Source organism: Cynocephalus volans, chromosome 9 (assembly GCF_027409185.1).
Source record: "Cynocephalus volans isolate mCynVol1 chromosome 9, mCynVol1.pri, whole genome shotgun sequence".
NCBI classification, from domain to species: Eukaryota; Metazoa; Chordata; class Mammalia; order Dermoptera; family Cynocephalidae; genus Cynocephalus; species Cynocephalus volans.
In genome coordinates this window covers 23,410,111-23,431,689 of record NC_084468.1, presented here as the reverse complement: position 1 = coordinate 23,431,689, position 21,579 = coordinate 23,410,111, and the positions used below count along the sequence as shown (strand labels likewise).

Sequence of the window (21,579 nt, the reverse complement as noted above, 5' to 3'; positions counted from 1 at the left end):
GGTATAAGCAGAAACTCCCCAGATGTTAATGTACTTTGTTGCTCTATGTGACTTAATTCTTATAGCAAAAGCTGAACACCAAGCTTTACAAAGTAACACAACACAATCTAAATGCACCATAAATTTATATTTGTTAATCTTGATATTAGAACATTTAAACATTTCAAACTACATAAAAATATGACAAACAATATAAAATAGAAAGAAATTTGTTGACAACTTACTTCCAAAACATCATTATATCTTATATTGCAACAAAGCAACAAGACAGCTTACATAGCTCTCCAGAAAACATATAGTGTTTTTAGTGGAGTGTTACCAACAAAACTCAGCACAATCCCACACAATAATGTCTCCAATTTATTATCTTTTCCACAGTACAAATTTTCATAAACCATAAATTCTTTGCAGTTATTCAAAGTCTGTAAACAAGTGCCTGAAACCCCACATCCCCTTGTCTCAGTATAAGCTTGTGAATGTTTTAAGTCCTTCAATCAAGTTTCAACTCTGCCACTTGCATAAGGAATCAAGAGCCTTCTCTCTTTAAATTATTTATATTTTATCATACAGCCTGCAATGCAGTAAATCACAGTGAAAGCCCTGGGAAAAACAAAATAACATGATCTTTACAGCAGGACTTGAAACTTTATAATATTAAATGCATTTAAAGAAGCTTCTCATAATAAAAGTGTGGGTTTTCATGTCCAGAAATCAAGTCAATTAGAAACCCTAGGTTCTACTTAAAAATCCATTTTGATCTAAAAGTGAAAACATCCCCTGTCCATAGTCATTTTATAAACTCTATACAGTTTCACTTGCAGATTTTTTTTTTCCAGTCTGGAAAACAGTAAGTAGTGCAATTAGTTTTACTTGTTTTGAGTTACTCAGTCCAGGATGTAAATAGCTCTGTGGAAAGATAAGAAGATGCTCTGGTAAACAAGAAACTTTTGCAAGCCCATGCTGGCTTACTAGTCCATTAAAGCTTGTAAGTCCATAGTGGCTTTCAACAAAATGTTCTATATACATCTCTAACAACAAAGCAGAAATAAATAGGCAGAAATGACTGTAAACTGTCTCATCTCAATAATTTTTCAGTAATAACTGGCTTGACGAATTGACTATATAGTCATTTAAATAAGCAGACAGTAGACAGCTGCCCTTAAGGATGTCCCACTATGGCATCCAGTCTGGAAAGTCCCAATGGAGTTACATTCCTAAGATTAAAACAAAAAAAAAAGGAGTGGAGGGGTGGGACATAAAGTTTACATATGCCACTTGAATGGAATTCCATCAAGTCAGCCAGTTCACTTAGATTTCTTCTTAAAAAGACTTTTGATTTTTGATGGCTTTTTGCTTTTCTCTCCATTATGACAAAGGTCATGTGGGATGCTGCTTATCCTGGCAACACTTGGGGCTTCCTGAACTGGTTTTCTGTCATTGCCAGCTGAGGAACATGATGTGTGGCGAGGTTTAGGCACCGGGATGCCACTAGAAAGCTGGTTCATGCTACAGGATTTCTCCAAGATGCCATTGTATACTTTGCTTGCAGGACTGAAGATCATACTCTTAGTTTCTGTCAGACCTACACAGTCAGGAGAACCCCGAGAGACATCTGCAGTTATGGGTGAATCTCCTCTGGAGGAATCCTCTAGGGAGAGCTCATCTCTTGATATCTTTCGAGGAGACAATGTTTGGTATATTTCAAGGCTTGAAGGAGGAGACTGTTTCCTTCCAATGGAAGAATTTAAGGAGTCACATTCTGAAGCTGTGTCTGGCACTTCCCTGAATGAGACAGAGGCAAAAGTAAAACTGTTAAACATGTTTTTAAGAGTACTGGCAGACATACTCACTAAAACTACTTTCATTATTTATTAAAATTTAAAAGGGGGAAACATTGTAATTCCATGTACAAGTATATTACAACAAAATAAGAAAATTACTATTTTAAATAATATAGCTTATCAAAACTCAATGTTAAATTTTTAACAATAACAATAAAATCTTACAATCTAAGAAACAGTATAATCTTATGTTATACCTTCTTTAATTGTCAGAAAAATAAAAACGTTTAAATTTTATAGGAGATTCTTACCATTTCATCTACTATTGTATTATTTCAATACTGAGTATTTTTATTTTTAAATCACAGAGGTGACACTATATATTTGAAAAGATGAATTTTAGTTCACTGCTTCTCCTTTTATTTAATTTTTTAGTTAATTAAGTTGACAAAATACAGCTTCCTAAGGAAGGAAGGAATATATTACACTAAAATATAAGTTCTGCCAAGTTTTAAAAAGGGGAGAAGGAGCAGAGGTGTAGTGAAGTGAAAGTGAAAAGCCACAATATAATGCTATTTCTAAAAAAGGAGACATTCAATAAATTCTCACAGGGTTATTCCTTTGTCAATGTTTTCCCGCTTTTCTCCTCAGTGGAAAGAGAAGAGAAATAAAGAGGAATGAAAAATAAAATTCAAAACCCCACAGCCAACACACAGTAACTGCTATCAGACATTCTTCAAAATATACCTCAACTCCACCCTCCTTATTACCTCCACTGCTACCTTCCCTCTCTCAGAACCACCGTGAACTCACCTGAATGGTTGCAACACATTCCCAATTAGTCTCACTACTTCCATTCTTGTTTTCTCTCACTTACTTCTCTACACAGCTGTTAAAGTGGTTTTAAAAAACTCAATCAGAACAAATCATTCACTTGCTCAAAATTTTCCAATGCTATTTCACATACTCGGAGTAAAATCCAAAGTCCTTGCCTAAGCCTACAAGGCCCTGTACATTTGGTCCCTGGCTATCTGTCCAACTGCATGTCCTACTTCAATCTCACTACACCATGACTCCTTCTTGCCCCTCCAACATGAGAGTCCTGGGATTCTGGCAGGGCTTTGCACTTGCTGTTCCCTCTGGCTGTTAATATCTCCCTCTCCATCTCCTCATGGCTTACTTTTCCGTGTCATTCACATTACTGCTGACTCCCTTAACCACCCTATCTAAAACAGCATTCTCTTTTCTTTTACCTGTCTTTGTTTACCATCCCAGAACTTACTGGTACCTAAAATGATATTTTATATTAACTTATTTATAGTCAGTATCCCCAGAAGAAAGGAAACTTAATAAGGACAGGGAGTCTTATTAACTTCTGTATTTTCTACAATAAAATAGTGGCAAGCTCACAGTGGGTACGTAATAAAAATGCACAAGTGGATGAAGGAATGAATGAGCAGAATGAGATCCTGAAGAATGAGGACATCTTATTCACTTCTGTACTCACTGAGCCTGACATGAACATCATTTACTCTCTGAAAAGAATGACTAAGAAATGAAAAGTAGAGTCAAGGTAAAAAGTAACTGTCAAAAGAAATAAAGTGGGAGAAGTTAGAATAAAAAGGCAAGAACACATGGAATTGGAAGTAGTCCAGGACCTTGTCGCACTTGTCTTGGCAGTTCAAGTATTAGCAAGTGCACAACACATAGCAAGGACTGAATTCATATTTACAGAATGAATGAACTATATGACCTCTCGCCTTGGATAGCCTATGTTTAATGTCATTTTCAATGTTATTGATATGCATGTTTACTTGGAGGTATGGCCTTCAGTTTTGACAAGTATTTTACATTAATACCATATTTTTTAAAAACATTAAATTGCTGAATTTATTTAGTCATTTCTGTATACTTTACTTACACATGGATGTGAATATTGTCTTCACTACCCTACAAGCTCCCAGAAGGTACAAAATCCCCTGGGCAAATAAAGACTTACATAATGGTTTCACAAAATGCACCTGCATGTGCTGCATAAGTTTCACATACTTTTATTATAACAGGTTGTGCTAACAGAAGGCAAGAGGCAGTTCAGATATGAAAAAATAATCAGACTCAGAAATCCATCATTGATAAGGACATTTCTGTGAAGTTTCTTTTCAGAGTGATGTCCATTAATTGAATAGCATATATCACTGTTCCCTGAAGCTGTTCAGCTTCCAGAGTAAGAAGCTGATTTAATTACAATTTTATGAATTTACTTTCTTTTCTGCTATGTGGCTTGGCTGCTTTATGTGTGAAATCCTGAAATAGTTTAAAAACATTTCAAAAACTAGTCTCTAAAAATCTGAACGATACGTGAAAAGAATACTGATCTAAGTCAGGAGACCTTGATTTCTGTCCTAGTCCTGCCATTAACCAGCTATACAACCTTGGGCAAATCACATAATTTCTCTAGGTTTCAATTTTGCTATCTGTTAAAGTAAGAAAATCTGATTAATCTCTAATGTTACTTCTAGTCCTAACATTCGAATTCCAAAACAAACAGTCTAAAGTATTGCTTCTTCCACACAACTAGTCAGACATGGGGTATAGGTATAGTACAACTCAAATTTCACATTCTAATAAAACACTGAACTTTCAGAAGGAGAGATGAGACCTATTGTTCTTAGAGGTGGGAAAGGGGGAGGGGGAGGTGGGACAGGGTAACTGGGTAAGGAACACAAGAAGTAATTACGATTTGTAATGATGAACATGCTAATAATATTGATTTGATCACATACTGTACACAAATACTGATAGTCAACTCTGTACCCCGCAAATATGTATAAATAAAAATAAAAATTTTTAAAATAAAATAAAAAAAAAAAATTTCACATTCTTTCTAGAGCATATATTCTTTGGATTGTTTAACTTATCATGTGTACCATTTATGCTATTTTTCTATTCCTTTTTCTCCTCACAATGGCATGTACTTGAAGTCATGTAAGTTTAAGGCATGTATAAAAAGACTCAAGCTGAGGTTTAAATGAGCGTGTATGCATAGAAAATAAAAGATCGGTAAATATTAAATATTATTATTATTTTGTAAGTATTCTAATGGCGCAATAGTTCACAGACTGAAAATGAAGAGGAAAAGTTTTCTGAATTCAAATTCTTCTCATATTATGAGCTAGCTGTGAATTTTTGACATTGTTATTCAAAATGAGAACTGAACATTTCATCAATGAGAAAAGTTCTACTGGATAGTGAAGTTCTAGAGTTTTCCAGAAGTCACACAAAAGCAGTTTTGTCAGTAAAGCCACCTTACTGGTGACTATAGTTATACTGCAAAGATATACAGAAAGCTAATCATAAAGTGCTAACCAAGCAAAGCAGCATCAAATTCTCCAGTTGTGGTGAGGATACAAAACCTGGAATACCTCCTTAGGAATAAGCTAAAGTGATCAGTTGCCAATCATAAAATTTTCTTTTACTAGTAGATAAAACAATTATGGATGAAAAATTATTTGATGATAATGTCATCTAAACAGTCAAATGATAGAGATCTAAAAGGACCACTGAGAGCATCCAGACCATTCTCTTTGTTTCTCATATGGGGAAGGTAGGACTTTGTGGACACACAGCTACTAAGCAGCAAAATCAGAAACTAACACCAGTTCTTCTCTCACTCAATACCATATTGCTTCAAAAGAGAAATGTGGCATAGAAAGAGAGCTCCTCAACAGCAACAGGTCTCATGGACCACTGATGTCCTTAAGTTAGATTGGAATACACTACTGCTATACCCATTTTATAAAAAAAAAATTAAGTTATAAACATAATTTCCTCCTTTAAGTTCCTGGTATTCTCTTAAAGCTTTGGCATATGATACTGCTTTTGTGCTAGCAAGTACCAATACATAATAGAATACATCACTAAGTGGCAACACATATTTTTAAAACTCAGTCATATTTGATGTTTCTTGGTACTCAATTATATTTAAACTCATGTTTTTATATTTTACATATAAAATATTTCATATAACAAGTTTATGTTCTGTGACCTGAGTCAAGTGTGTCCAGTGGTCTTAAGCAGTATATCTCAAAATATCTACCTGCATGTCTGTGGTAGGGAGAATTCTAACACAACCTCCAAATTCCCAGCCCCTGGTATACTTATGCTTTCCTCCAGTTATTGAATCAAACCTAAATGTAGATGTTGCTGTGAAGACATTTTGCAGATAAAATTAAGATCCCAAACTAGTTGCTCTTAACATAGAGAGATCATTTCCCAGGTCAGCCTTTTAAATTTGAGTCTAGAGATCAGATATAGAGGATGCCAGAGATTCAAAGCCAAGGAGGGGTTTACATAAGGGAAATTCTCTGTTGCTGACTTTGAAGATGAAGGTCGTGTGGCAAAAAATAGCAGGTAGTGTCTAGGAACTGAGAGCAGCCCCTGGCTGACAGCAAGCACAGACATGGGGACCTCAGTCCTACAACCACAAAAACTGAACTAGGCCACAACCACATGAGCTTTGAAGAGGACCCTGAGCTTGAGATGAAAATGCAGCCCAGCCAACACCTTGATTTTAGCCATGTGAGACCCTTAGCAGAAAACCCAGTTATACCAGGCTTGGACTTCTAGAACTAAGAGCTAATGCATGGGTGTTCTTTGAAGCCACTAAGCCTGTGATAACTGATATGCAGCAACAGAAAATGACTACAGTGCACCACTTTGCCCCACCCCCACTCCAATCCTCACACCTCACCCCCACCCAGCCTCAACATATAGTGTGGTTTATTCACTGCCAATACCATTGCTTTTCAGCAGAGAAGTAAATGGCCTCCTCCTCCTCTTCATTTCGATAAAGCGCGGGGCAACTTGACACTGAAAGTATATCTGGGTCAGGGGAAGGCAATGAGTGCTGTGGGTGCTGGGCATGGTGAGCATGCCGAGGGTGTGATGGGTGAGGAGCCTGTGGAGGAAGCTGAGCTCGCTGGGACTGCGGTGAAGATGGCACAATGCTGCGACGAGAGCGACACAAGCTACTGCTTCTGGCTAAGGACCCAGCAGGCTTAGCCATGGTCCCTGAAAAACACAAGTAAATAAAAACGCTCATGAAGTCCAATGCTCCCTTTATGGTCACTACAAATATGCACACAAGAACTGACGTCTAATATGTCATTATTTAATCTCTCTCTATTGAAGTAACTGCACAATTAACTACCATTCGCTACCATATTCACTAGGAAAGTTAAGAAATAAGAAGTAAAAATGTAACAAAAATAAAAACAGGTCTAAAAAATAAACAGAAGCAAACATAAGCACATGAGGCTTTATATAAAATCTACAATTACTAACCACAAAGCTTAAAAATTTACCCAAGATAACAAATACTTTAATTTAAAAATCAACATAGCATAATTATAAAAAAATCTGTATTTTATTGTAAACCTTTTAACGAATGTTAATATTAAAATAGGAGAACTATCAGTATAAAGTAGGTTGGATTTTTACCAATAGATATCTCTTGAGATATCACAATTTACTTGAACTTCAAGTTTTAAATCAAGGAAATCACTTAAATATTGTACATACAGTCTTACAGCTGGTTAGGCAGAACTGAGACCAAAACTTGTTTCTTGAACACTGATTACTGTAGAACTAAATGTAAGTCTTAGATCATCCTGCTTCTGCTACCAGTCTCAGTCTAGACCCATGAAGGAGGTAAACAAACTTCCCCTACACCCTCAATGTCTTCGTTGAGTGGACATTCCATTTATTTCCCTTAACTGAAACACAGCTCACCTAAGAACCACCTGCTCAAGCTAAAGCTGTTCATTCCTACATAATTATAAGCTACGGCATCAGGACACAAGGTTGACAGCCTCCTCTCTCCCCAATATTGTCTGCAAACCCTTACTCCTACACCCTTTTATAAAAATGTGTTCCTTCTGAAGCTCACACTACTAAGCAACATGAATCTTCCACCTCCACTTCACTTGTCACTTCCCAGTCATTCTCTCTCTTCCCAGTGCAACCAACCTACCATCAATGTGAGCAATTTCACTTGTAAGACCTATTCAACACCTTAACCAATCAAGGTTTTCATGTCTTCTCCCCTGACCTTTACCTCTACTCCACCAACCATTCTTTTGTCTTGTCGACATCATTCAGAACTGTTCCATCTTTGAAATTGTAAAGCAAGACATCAGACATTCACATTCTGACCACATCTTTATCTTTTTAGTTCACACATTCTGTTCCTTCCACTTATTTGTCCCATTGTCCAAGCTCAAGCACCTTACTCTTGATTATTCCTTCTCTTGACTTTATTTTCATCTTCTCTCTTTCTGCTTCCCAATAGCACTTAACAAACAAATGCTGAAAAGACGAACCTAAAAAACGAAAAGGAAACAAACAACAATAACAACAAAAACCATCTCTACCCCAGACTGTTTCTCAGCTGTCATATCTCCCTTTCTATGAAAAAAAAAATCATCTATGTTACTGTCTCTACTACTTCATCTTCACTCATTTGTCAAAAAAATTGTAAAGTGCTTGCTTACACACTCACAATTACACTGAAATTATTCTCAACCAGGACATGATTTACCTCCTAGCTGCTAAACTCAATGAATACCTTAGTCCTTCCTTGACTTGACCAGCACCTGATGTTTATTCGTCCTTTCCTTGACTTCTCTGAGCACATTCTCACCGCCTTCTTAACCTGTCCCTTAATTGCTGATTTTCTTCAAAGTTCTGTTCTAAGCTTTGTTCTATTCTTGTTCCATTTATTCTTCTTGAGCAATTTCATCCACTCTCATGATGTTATCACCATTTGTTACCTATAGAAGCCCAAATCTGTAACTCCAGGTTTAATCTTTCTCCTAAACTTTAGAACCTTATATCCAACTGCCTACTGGACACTTAGGATGTCCTACAGATGCTTAAATGAAATTCAACATTTTTCTCCCCAAGCTCACTACTTTCTTCCATGTTCCTTTTCTCAGTAAATAACATCACCTTGCACCCAGTTATTTGAATTGTAAACACAGACATTCTTGACTCTTCTTTCTCCATCATCTACGTCTAGTTAAATATAAAGTGTTTCTAATTCTACCTCCTTGATATCTCTCACATCTGTTCACTCCCCTACATCCCCACTGCCGACGGATTATACTAGACTACTGTACCTTCCTCCTAACAGATCCCTCCCCTTCAATTTATTCTCCACAATGTACCTGCATGTTCACTGTAAAATGGAAAAAGAAAATGACACTTTATTGCTTAAAACCCTTAAAGTCAAACTCCTTAACATGGATTAGGCTGCTCTACTGTCTAGCCTCTATTTTAGGGCTAGTGTTCCTCTCTTCTGCTACAGACACACTAGGAACAGTATACAGTCATGCACCACAGAATGACATCTCGGTCAATGACATATACTACGGTGGTCCCAGAAGATTATAATGGTTATAACCATATAACCTAAGTGTGTAATAGGCTATAACATATAGGTTTGTATAAATACACACTGTGATAGCACACAATGACAGAATCATTTAATGACACATTTTTCAGAATGTATCCCATAGTTCCGTATGAAAAAATATCATATTCTCTCTTTCCCTGGCTCTCTCTTGACCTCCATTTCAGGTCTTCGCCTAACTGGCAGTTCCCCCAGGAAGTTTCTAATCACTCTAAATTCGAGGTCAGTGTTTGCCCTCTGGTGCTCACTCAGCAATAACATAACACATTCCCCCATCACATCACTTATCTCAATGTATTATTCTTGTCTGTCCTCCACTAGACTATATATTCTACGAAGGCAATAGTTGTGTATTATGTTCCACATTGCATCACCACACCTACAACAGTGCTGAGCAAAAAGTAGATGCTCAACAAGTATTTACTGAGTAAACCAATGAATGATGCAAACAGAAATAGTCACTAAAATAACTTGATGGATTGAAACAGAGAAAATGAGGTAAAATTATAAGGAATATTTCATAATTTTTTACTACCTCCCTCGGTACTGTACAAGGCTTTTCCAAAACATAAATAATATGGAAATTGTAATTTAGTAGGCAAACATTGGAATTTTCTCTCACTTATTTATAATGATTCAGAGATAAGAGAACTAGAACAGATCCCAGAAATCTTTAGTCCAGTGTTCTAACTTGGCCAAAGAAGAAACTATGTCGTGTGAATATTAAAAGAATGTGCCCAGTGTCACACAGATAATTAAGTACTACAATTCTCAGCATATAGTGTTGTCATTCCTAGCAATCACTGTTTATTTGTAATATGCAGTAAAAGTAACATGATTCAGTAATGACTGTGTGATGAGAAGATCTAAGAGGAATCAAGATTCCATTACTTGGAAAAATAAGTACTACCCACAGAGATGGAAATATACTGCATAAAGCAGTTTTAAGAAGGAAGTAAATAGTTTATGAAAGGAAAATAAAGAAATCCAATAAAGAATATAACAAATAAGAGAATCAGTAAGTTGGTCTCATCTATAAATTGTCTATAACTCAACGATCTTTTCTGAAAATTTCTTCTTACATATGTTGCCATCCCTTTGGCTTAGAAAAATCTCTCCATTAGAGTTATGCACACTTGATATTGAGGGTCCTTCCTCCTTGTTGCTTGAAGAAGTCTACACAGGGTTAAACATAGTAGTAACATCATAAAATTCATGGAAGATTGAAAGGCAGTGCACTATGACCTTGTAACAAGTTTCTTTTACATAACGTGAACATGAATGTTTTATGATACTTTCAAGCCATTATTAATTCCTAATGAAAAAAACATCCACTCACACCTATTGATTTATGAGTAGTTAGATGACACAAAGTTTACTGCACAGAAATTTATTTCTAAGATAGCTTTTCATTCTAATATCAATAATTATTTATAGAAGCATAGCAGTTTAATACAACCCTATATACAAAATGCATTTTGTTATGTGTTTCTTATGGCACAGAGAACACAATTTTGTTTTCAAGAAGGGATTCTCCCACCACCAACAACCAAAAATAATAAGTAATGGATATACTTTTGGTTCTAGCAATATGGCAGTCAAAGATAATCTGTCCACTGTCTCCCAATTCCCAACAATACACTTTAAATATTCCCAAACACTTCAATATACTAGATAAAATATAAAAATTGTTTTAAATGCACAGCTGAGCTTGCTAGGAAGAACAGAAAATTTTCAGATGCCAAAACAAAGAGACAAAGTAAATGCTAATAGGCATGAATGATGCTGCCACTGCTGTGGGAGGTGATCAGTCTCAGTAATCTAAGCGTTAGGAGTTTAATTTGGGGAATAAGATTAGGCCTTGGGCCCATGTGAGGTAAGGAAATGGAATTGTGAGTGAGTGTCCTGGATAAAAGCCTGGGCCTAGAAGGGCTACATTCTTTAGTAAAAATGGCTTATTTTTTAAAAAAGCTTACCAATGAACAAGAAAATTTCTTATTTCTTTCACTGAATTATCTCTGGATATAAGAATTTTAAAAGGTTTCTGAAAAAACCTCAATACTCTGATTAGCTTGGAGTTCAAGTTCATACTACCACAAATGTCTGTGAGATCCTAACTCCCAAAGTAACAAGTTAACATAAAAACTGTCCCTGAGTTAGTGACATCCTTGACACTACTGTGAGAAGGGGGAGCAAAAAAAAAAAAAAAAAAATACATTTTATGGGCACTTCTTCCCTTCATAAAGCATTTTCCAGAGGAAATAATGCAAGTCTCTTTAAAAAATAGCTCAATAAAAACTTACAAAACAGAATAGAGAAGGCAATTCCACTATGCAAACCTAAGAAACCTCTGTAGTAATAGATCAAGAATATCAAATAATAGATTATCAAATGAAAACTAAAAAAAATTAAAGATTTAAAAATCATTAAACTATAAAACAAATTGAAAATATGAGAAAAGAACAAGGTATTTTAAAAAATATAAATTTGATGAAGAATCAAAGAGAGCTAATAGAAATAAAAAACAGTCATTGAAATTAAAAATTCAAAGGATGGGTTAAACAAAATTAGAGCTGAAGAAATAATTAGTAATATCAAGAAGACAGATCTGAGGAAATTTCTGAATGCAGCACAGATAGATAAAAAGAAGGGCTAAGAAATGTGAAAGATAACATAGATGCAACATATAATTAATAGGCTAATATCAGTTCATCCTAATATTTCTATATAACTAATATTCCAGAAGAAGTGAATAGAGGAAAAAGTAATATTCAAAGAGATAATGGCGAGAAATTTTTTCAGAACTGATAAAAGACATATTTTCAGATTCAGGAAATACACTAAGTATTTGAAAAAAAAAATTTTTAAATCCACAACCAACTCCTAGAGCTGATAAATGAATTCAATAAAGTTGCAGGATACAAAATCAATATACAAAAATCAGTTGCATTTTTATACTCCAACAATGAACTAGCAGAAAAGAAATCAAGAAAGCATTCCCATTTACAATAGCTACCAAAAAATAAAATACTTAGGAATAAATTTAGTCAAGAAAGTGAAAGATCTCTATGATGAGAACTACAAATTGCTGTTGAAAGAAATTAAGAAGGACACAAAAATATAGAAAGACATTTCATGTTCATGGGTTGGAAGAATTAACATTTTCAAAATGTCTACACTACCCAAAGTGATCTAAAGACTCAATGCAATCACCATCAAAATACCAAAGACATTCTTCACAGAAATAGAAAAAACAATCCTAACATTCATACGGAACAACAAAAGACCACAAATAGCCAAAGCAATCCTGAGCAAAACTAAAAATAAAGCATTATACTACCTGACTTCAAATTCTACTACAAAGCTACAGTAACCAAAACAGCATGGTACTGCCATAAAAACAGACACACAAGCCAATAGCATAGAATAGAGAACCCAGAAATCAGTCCACTTCCAGCCAACTGATCTTTGACAAAGGCATCAAGAACATGCAATGGGGAAAGCACAGCCTCTGCAATAAACAGTGCTAGGAAAACTGTACATCCATATGTAGAAGAATGAAATCAGACCTGTACCTCTCACCATATACCAAAATCAGCTCAAAATGGATTAAAGACTTAAATATAAGACCTGAAACGATAAAACTCCTAGAAGAAAACATAGGGGAAATACTTTAGGATGTTGGACCAGGCAAAGACTTCAGGAATAAGACCCCAAAGCACAGGCGACAAAAGAAAAAACAAACAAGTGGGATTATATCAAACTAAAAAGTTTCTGCACGGCAAAAGAAACAGTTAATAGAGTGAAAAGACAACCTACAGAATGGGAGAAAACATTTGCAAACGAGGCATCCAACAAGGGATTAATACCCACAATATACAAGGACCTCAAACTACAATATAAAGACAAATAACCCAATTTTCAAAATGTGCAAAGGAGCTGACATAGACATTTCTCAAAGTAAGACACAAATGGCCAATAGGTACATGAAAAAATGCTCAACATCACTAATCATCAGGATAATGCAAATCAAAACCACACTGAGCTATCATCTAACCCAAGTTAGACTGGCTATTATCAAAAAGACAGAGAATGACAAATGCTGGTGAGGATGTGGAGAAAGGGGAACCCTCCTACACTGTTGATGGTACTGTAAATTAGTACAGCCATTATGGAAAACAGTATGGAGATTTCTCAAACAACTACAGATAGAACTACCATATGATCCAGCAATCAAATCATCATGTTGAAGTGAAACCTGCACTCCCTTGTTCATCACAGCTCTATTTACAATAGCAAAAATATGGAATCAACCTAAATATCCATCAACGGATGACTGGATAAGGAAAATGTGGTATATATACACAACGGAAAACTACCCAGCCATAAAAAAGAATGTAATTCTACCATTTGCAACAACATGGATGAGCTTGGAGAAAATTATGTTAAGTGAACTAAGCCAGGCACAGAAAGAGAAATACCGCATGTCCTCACTCATAAGAAACGAAGAAAGAAAGAACATAATAAAATGTTGAACTTTCAGGAGAGAACAGATCTATAGTTACTAGAGGTGGAAAATGGGGAGGGGAAGGAGGGGTAGGAAGTAATTGGGTAAGGGACACAAAATGTAGTTATGATTTGTAATGATGAACATGCTAATAATACTGATTTGATCATCACATACTGTACACAGATACTGATAGTGAACTCTGTACTCCATAAATATGTATAAATAAAAATTAAAAACACACACACAAAAGGACATGAAAGATCTGCACAGAGAAAATTATCAATTTTATTTAAAGACATAAAAAGATCTTAATAAATGGAATTTATTAATAATTCTCCCCAAATAAATTCAAAGAAATTCCAAAAAAATTCTAATGGAACTTTTCATGGAATTTCATAAGCTGATCTTAAAATTTGTAAGAATAACTGGTCAAGAGGTGGAATTTTGAATTTGAATATTAAAAGAAGGTTAAGTCTTACCAAATATCAATACTTCTACAAAGCTGTAATGACTAAAGCAGGGTGGAGCCAACTGAACCAAATAGAGCACTTGAAGCATTTATGTATCTATGGAAAGAAGTGGTATTACAAGTCAGCAAGAATAGAGCAGGAATAAGGCTGGGACAACTGTTTACTCATGCATCAAGAGATATATTTAGATTCCAACCTCACATTATGAACAAAAATAACTTCCAGGTGGATTACAGTCTAAGGGATTAAAAGAAAACTTAAAAACTTTTAGGAAAGCAAACAACAATCTATCATCTTCTTAAAAAGACATAAAAAGCACAAATTAGATTCACAAATTTGCCGTTAAAAAAGTCATAGCCTAGGAGAAGATATCTGCAACCCTCAAATAACTAGAAAACATAATGAACGCTTCTGAATCCGTAAAGAATCTGGGAGGAATTTCACAGCTAGAACAAGAAACTCAGTGAGGAAGAAATCAGAACAACAAATGACAAAAGGACAAAATGGTACTTTGCCTCAGTAGTCATTAAGGAAATAAAAATTTTAGTAACAGTGAGGTATCATTTCACATCCATTCAAGTTGGAAAACAAGTCAGTCAGATCATTCCAAGTATTGGTGAGGATACAGGCACATAGGCACTTTTATAAACAGTGTGTATATAAAGTGATAAAACTATCTTTAAGAGCAACTTGGCAATGACTAGTAAATGGTGCCCTGCAGGGACCCAGCAATCCATTTCCAGCTGTCCATGAAGAGAAACTTTCAAAGCTACGCACAAAGAGATACAGGTAAGCATGCTTGTTGCAGTATTGTTTGTAAGAAAAAAAAAAAATAGAGCCTATCTCAGTAGAAAAATAGATAAATAGGCTGGTCAGTTAGCTCAGTTGGTTAGAGCGCAGCCTTGTAAACACTAAGGTCATAGGTTTGGAGACCGGTACTGGCCAGCTGCCAATAAAAAAAGAAAAAGAAAAATAGATAATCTTTTTTTTAACACAATAAATAAATAAACTGGTTAACTCACATTAAACAATTATAATCAATTTAATTAATCTATATACAAGCATGAAACATTTTTGAAACATACTTTTGAGCAAAGAGTTGCAAATTAATACCTACAGTTTGATAACATTTATGTAAATTTTTAAACACACAATTGTATATATTGCTATGGATATATACATATGTAATAAAAGTTCAACAGGCTTTAGAATGATACACAACTTTGTAAGAGTGTGAAGAGGAGGCAATGTGATTTATCTGTATCTGTAATGGTTTATTTCAGAGAAAAAGATGAACTATATTCCCACTATGAAAGCATTTAACAGATACTAAAAAGGTAAGAGAAAAACAACTATCATCCATTCTCCTACCTACAACAGGGCTAACCTGATATTTTCTCTGTGCTTTTTCTTTATATATAATTAAACAGACAATATTCTTGTGTGTATATTGTTACAATCTTGTTACAATCTTTCACTCTGCTCTTCACATACCCCAGGCATGTTCCCTTGTCATTATCTCAAATTTATAAAACTGACACATGTCCATGGTAAAAAGAAAACTTAAACTGCTTATTAGGGCATATAAATAAAGAACATTCATCCCCTAGACTCTACTCCTACTGCCAAAAGTTTCCCATGTGTTAGGTCTAGAAATTATGCTTTTATAACTAAGTAGCACTGAGGTGCCACTGGGTGGAGGCAGAGCTCTCAAAATGAAAACTTTGGCATGAGTTATTTTTTGAGATAATAAATTTGACCATGGCACTTCTAAAACATATTAAATTTCAAATCAGCTCATACTATTTTCATATTTAAAAGTTCAACAAATAAAAAATTTTAAAAAATTAAAGTTCTGTATATTACATTCATTTAAAATTTGGGGTAATTATTTGTATATAGTACAAATGTTTTCTTTTAATGAACATATGAATATCTCCCCCAGTGCTTTTTTTAAAAAAAGATAAAGAAAAAAACTTGAATAATTATACATTTTAAGGAGGAACTGTGTAAAAGCAATAGTTTTCAAAAAAAAAAGCATATACTTATGAATCAGTGTTGTATTTGGCCAGCTTAAGGGCATACAGTTAAAATGGACAAATACAAACTGCAGAGCCAGCCCAGATCTAGATGCAACTTTGCCACGATCACTACCTTGCAGGCAGCAAGGGGCAAGAAGGGTCGGTCCCACACTCCTAGTGTTGGCTGCATTTACCATCTGTCCACTCCTCCTGCCTCCTTTACTTGTCGAGTGCCTCCTCTGTCTCCCCATTATCTGTCTGCCATTAAATAGAGAATTAAAACCACAGAAATGATACAAGCACATAGTCACTGACTGAGAATTAATTTGCAATTAAAGGCTTTACTTCATAAAATTGTTTTTAAAATTAGAACCCTTCCTAAATCATAACTTCAGGAAAGCTATAACAATTGGACATAAAAATTCAAATTGAAAAATACTCACATATCATGATTTGATTGTCTCAAAGACTAAAATTTTCATATAAGTTTTCAACCAATCAACCACTAAATTCTGTTCTCTATTCTTTGGAACCTTGTTCTATTTATACTGCTTCAAAAAAGTCAGAGATTGGAAAAATGGATCAGGTAGGCAGTAATAGGGATAAAGAGTTTTTCAAATTATTTCTAATACAAGAAAACACCATTTTAATTTCAAAACTTCTGTAACTTTACAAAAAAATAAAGCCAATACTTAAATTTCACTTTCCTGAGAAACATACTCTCACGATGTAAAAATTTTCAAAGGAGCATAACAAAGCAATATAATGAAAAGTGTATATGCAAGAAACCATCTCTGAGAGGTATTTCATTTTCTAGCAACAAAAAATATAGTCTTTCTAAACATAAACACAGTTTAATTTTGCTTAAAGATAAGTTGACTCAATAATTCATGAGTTAAATAGCAGAATAACACTCTTTCAATAAAAGAACAGAACTGGAAGAGTAAAACAAAATACTCAAAAACATGCCGATTGGGAATGGCAACCCAAAATAAACTACAGACAGGCTCAACGTCCATAGTTGATTAGTGGCAGAGCTAGGATTCGCACCCAGGTTTCCAAGATCTTCCTCTAATTTTTATTTCTACTATAGATTAAGCTGTTCTTTGAAAGGCTGTTTTCCCTCAAAGCTCAGCACTTCACTCATACAATGAATTGGCTCTTATAATGAGCTGTCTTCACTGTCAATTCTGCTTACGTGACTCCCCAATTTCAACTTAATTATAAACATGTTTTAAAAACAAAGTCTTATATTCAACATTTAATATGCGTTAAATATAATAGTTGCTCAAATTGATCAATAAAACCAATTACTCAAGTGTTCAGGTTTCTTAAAAATGTGTGTATTTTATACATATATAAAATATATCATTTACATACATAAGTAAGAATATATGTATACACCTCATATTCTCAAACAATAAACATTTAAATTAACAACAAAAAGAAAAAAGAGAAAATGAAGCATGAACAAAATTTTTATCGTAGATTTCAAGGCAAATGATTCCTAAAAGAACATGGTAGAAAGTTACTGTGAAAACTACTAAGACTTTTTGTTGGACTCGCCACCTACCAGGAAACTGTGACACTATTGGGGGTGTGTCTTCATCTAAGTCATCGACTCCTCCAGCAATTGGATAGGGTGGAATGGAGACTCTGGGCATCACCACCCAGCTGTGATCGGAATAAAGGGAAGAGGTCAGGCTGGGGAGTCCCGAGTTATGGGCTATCTGAAAGCCACAGATCTTCTCAATCTGTTGCCAGCGAAAAAGTCGTTCTCGTAAACAAGTTGTCAACTCAGAGAGCGCTTTCCTGGAAAAGCCAATATAGGAATTACTTGTTGCATCAAAGAGTCTTTAATATGGCACTGAAAAAAGGCAATTATATGAAAAGTCCATGGCAATTAACTAATTTCAAGAAGAAATTACATACTTTTAGAATTAGTGTAAGTTATGTAATTGTATATGATAAATGATAAATTTAAATATGAATTGTCTATAAATTACTCATTTCAACACAATAGCAAATAAATAGATAGCTAAAATAGCATTCTTACTTTGCTTCCAGAATTTTGTGGTCTACCTCATCTAGGGAGGAGCTATGTGCAACATGCAGAGTTCCAAAGACCGTGCTTCTCTTCTTTTTAATTTTTTCTGCCTAGAAACCCAAGGGGAGAAAAAAAAGGGCTAGGTCTGAAAAAAAAAATACACACATACTAATAAAGTTTATTTTGTTTTCAATCTATTAATAATCATAACACCAGGGGATATAGCTGAGATATAGCCCTGTTTTCCAAGAAAGAAAATAAACAAGAAAGCATGCTTTCCTAAGCCAATCAACGTAATTCAAAACTTTGCTCTGGAGAATTTTTCTTGTATTTCTATGGTTCAGAAGACCCGAATATTCTATTAAAATGAACAGAAAAAACATTAACTATATCCTACTGCAATGGAAATGTTAGTGAGTAAACTGATATTTTTGTTGTTGTTTGCTAGAATTCAGAATAAGACTTATTGACACAATTTAATAAGTGTCAAACATTAATTTCTAGTAATTACTAACCTGAATCAGATATGAAGCAGCAACCTAAAGGAGAAAAACTCTGTATAAAACATTTATGATAATTACAATGATCATTTCAAATGACACTGAAGTCATTTTGAAAGGTATATGCTTCTCCAAATACAATAATTTTACTTTAAAACCCATGATTATGAGAGTGAATTTACACAATAAGTTGCAATTCAATAAAAAGAATCTGTGATAATAAAACTTTTATCCAGATCTTTGTTGATTAATCGTAGAATGCAGTGTAAAAAACAAATTTAGCTAATACTGAAATGTAAGAGAGTACCTCATCTTTAGCAATAGCTAATTGCATTTCGGCATTTTGTCTTTTAATATTGTAGTACTGTACTTCTACTTCATGTGTTAATTGAAGCCATTTTTGAAGTGCATCTGGAACAGACCAGCTGCTTCTCAGTTCAAATTCTTTTTCAGCCTTTTTCAGAGCCATGCGAACCTGGAAGAAGGAAAGGAGGCAGGGAGAGAGGAAGGAAGGAAGGATTAAAATTTTTTTTGTTAACAAAACTAAAAGAAAAAGTAATTTAAATTAGGCTCTTTGTAAACATCTTTTTAAGTCACCAAGTCTAAATGCAATATATTTCTAGCATTAAAATAAGGCTGCAGCATGGTTTTGATGACCCCAAGGTTCAGGATTCAATCCCAGTACTGGCCAGCCACCAAAAACAAACAAAAAAAAACCTACTAAAGCTGAGATTTTAGTTACATCTTAAATCCACTAAGCAATGTTGCAAAGCCAGGGAGGGTGAGGGGGTTTATATATAATCTAAATTGCAATATTTACTATTTATATTTCATAATAGCCAGGCTCACTAAAAGAAAATAGTCCAGGGCATACACAAATTAAAACTGATCACACTTTTTCCCATAATGTATTTTTTTTTTAATTTATGAAGTAGGATATGAAGAAGTGTCCAAAATCAGATAGATACCTGTTCTACTACCCTACCCCTTTTAATGTTCCCAGAAGACGTTACTGTAGCTCCTTAACTATATGTCCATTTTTTTAAAAGTAATTACACCTTTTTCTTGTAGTTTTTCATGTCACTTTCTTTATGGCCAGTTATTTCTCACTGTTACAAGTATATTTGCCTATTATATTCTGTTTTATCACTTCTACTTAATTCACTGCCTCTAATAAACCAGAAAGTAGATACGTGAGCATTTGCAAACCACGGGTAAATTTCCAGCAAATATATTCTAAGTGAGAATCTTCTTAATACTTCCATGAGAAACTATGAAAAGCCTTCAGTGTAAGGACACTGTAGTATTTCTTCCACTTGTTCTTTAACAGAACCAGACAGAAAAAACTAAAATGATTAGTGTGTTGGGTGGTAATAAGTGCTAAGGAAAAAAAATCTTAAGAAAAGACTCACAAAGAAAATGACTTCCTTCACAAAGACGGAAGAGATAATCCATTCTTGGAATGATTTGCTTAAAAACTAGCAAGAGCTCAAACTGAAGATGTGGTACATGGTAGAACTTATGGAACTGTGTATACAAATAAAAAAACCTTAGACAAAGTATGCTTCTGGAGCACCATAACTGCAGATTAATTTTCCTCAAAGCTAAGGTAAGTGAAAGTCTATTTCTAAACTAAAGGGCAGAGGAATGTTTGATCTGACCAAACCCAACTTATTTAAATAAACTTGATCATTTGCCAGAATAAACTAAGAAGAGTACTATACACAAACTTCTGATAAAGAAAGAGAACAGCTGTCAGATAATGTGGAATAAAGAATTATGCAGGAAAATTTTTTTAAAACTCTAAAAATTAACAAAAATTAACAAAAATTAACAATGGGACACTAAGTAGTAGACAATTCAAAAAAGAGACATTGAAGTAAGGGTAAGATAGCACCTACTCGATGAAAAGAAATCCTACATAACATTTGCCTGGCATGATTCATTGTGCAATGTGCTTGGGACAATACTGTGTTTAATAAGACGGTTGGGTAAGCTGTGCGGCGTCACTGCTAATCTCTCGGGAAGAGAGAATTTGAGCTCAGGTCCTGTTACATGAAGTTCTGTCTAACACCACAAAGTGTATGTAAGCAAGCCCTTTTTTCTCAGATTTTAAAGCTAAAATTTCTGTACAATTTTCATTTCCTAGAAAGTATACAGAGAATCTCAACAAATTTCACTCGAGTTATTCTCTTAGATCATAAAGATTTTCCTTAATGTTATTCCATAAGTTTATGCCCCATAAAAGAGCTCAATAGAAACATACTTAACACAGAAATTATATATTGTCAGCGTAAACTGAAGCTGAATAATGTTTAGGTTGACTGTCAAATAATATCTCAAACTTGTGGAAATTCTGACCTTCCAATAATGGTAAATATTTAACTGTTTTCTTTGCTGTTATTCATTTGACTTAAATCTCAACCCTCAGTTTGAACTGCATTGTTAATTGCAGGGGAATGGACACAGTAAAATTTGAGTAATTAATACCTTTTGCAAATGATAAATTACTGTTTAAAAATATGATAATTATTTATATAATTTTTATATTTTAGGAATAAAACAGCAATAAATAAAAACATGTCACAGAAAGAAATGGCCTAAATATTTGAAAACCTAGCTTCTAGACCCAACTTTACCCTTCAGTAAGTTCCTTACCTCCTGAGGCTTATTGTCTCCTATAGAATAGGGGTATTACTACTTGTTCTGGCTATAGGTTTCTTGATACTTTTTTAAAGAACAAAATAATTTATGTAAAAACTATTTAAATCACATAAAA

General features: G+C 34.3%; 1 protein-coding gene across 2 annotated transcripts in view; it reads right to left on the bottom strand.

Annotated features, from left to right (window-relative positions):
• Positions 1-225: 225 nt before the first annotated feature.
• The window catches only part of STIM2 (stromal interaction molecule 2), a 133,532-nt gene continuing 112,178 nt past the window's right edge, over positions 226-21,579 (bottom strand). The window contains exons 8-12 of one of the 2 annotated variants that reach the window (XM_063107641.1): positions 19,108-19,275; positions 18,310-18,410; positions 17,827-18,065; positions 6,578-6,851; positions 226-1,782 (exon numbers count right to left, since the gene is read on the bottom strand). In XM_063107641.1, the coding sequence (XP_062963711.1) occupies positions 1,305-1,782; positions 6,578-6,851; positions 17,827-18,065; positions 18,310-18,410; positions 19,108-19,275 (1,260 nt within the window). In that variant the 3' untranslated portion in view covers positions 226-1,304. The remainder of the gene's footprint in view (positions 1,783-6,577; positions 6,852-17,826; positions 18,066-18,309; positions 18,411-19,107; positions 19,276-21,579) is intronic. The other variant, XM_063107642.1, reaches the window with a different exon arrangement.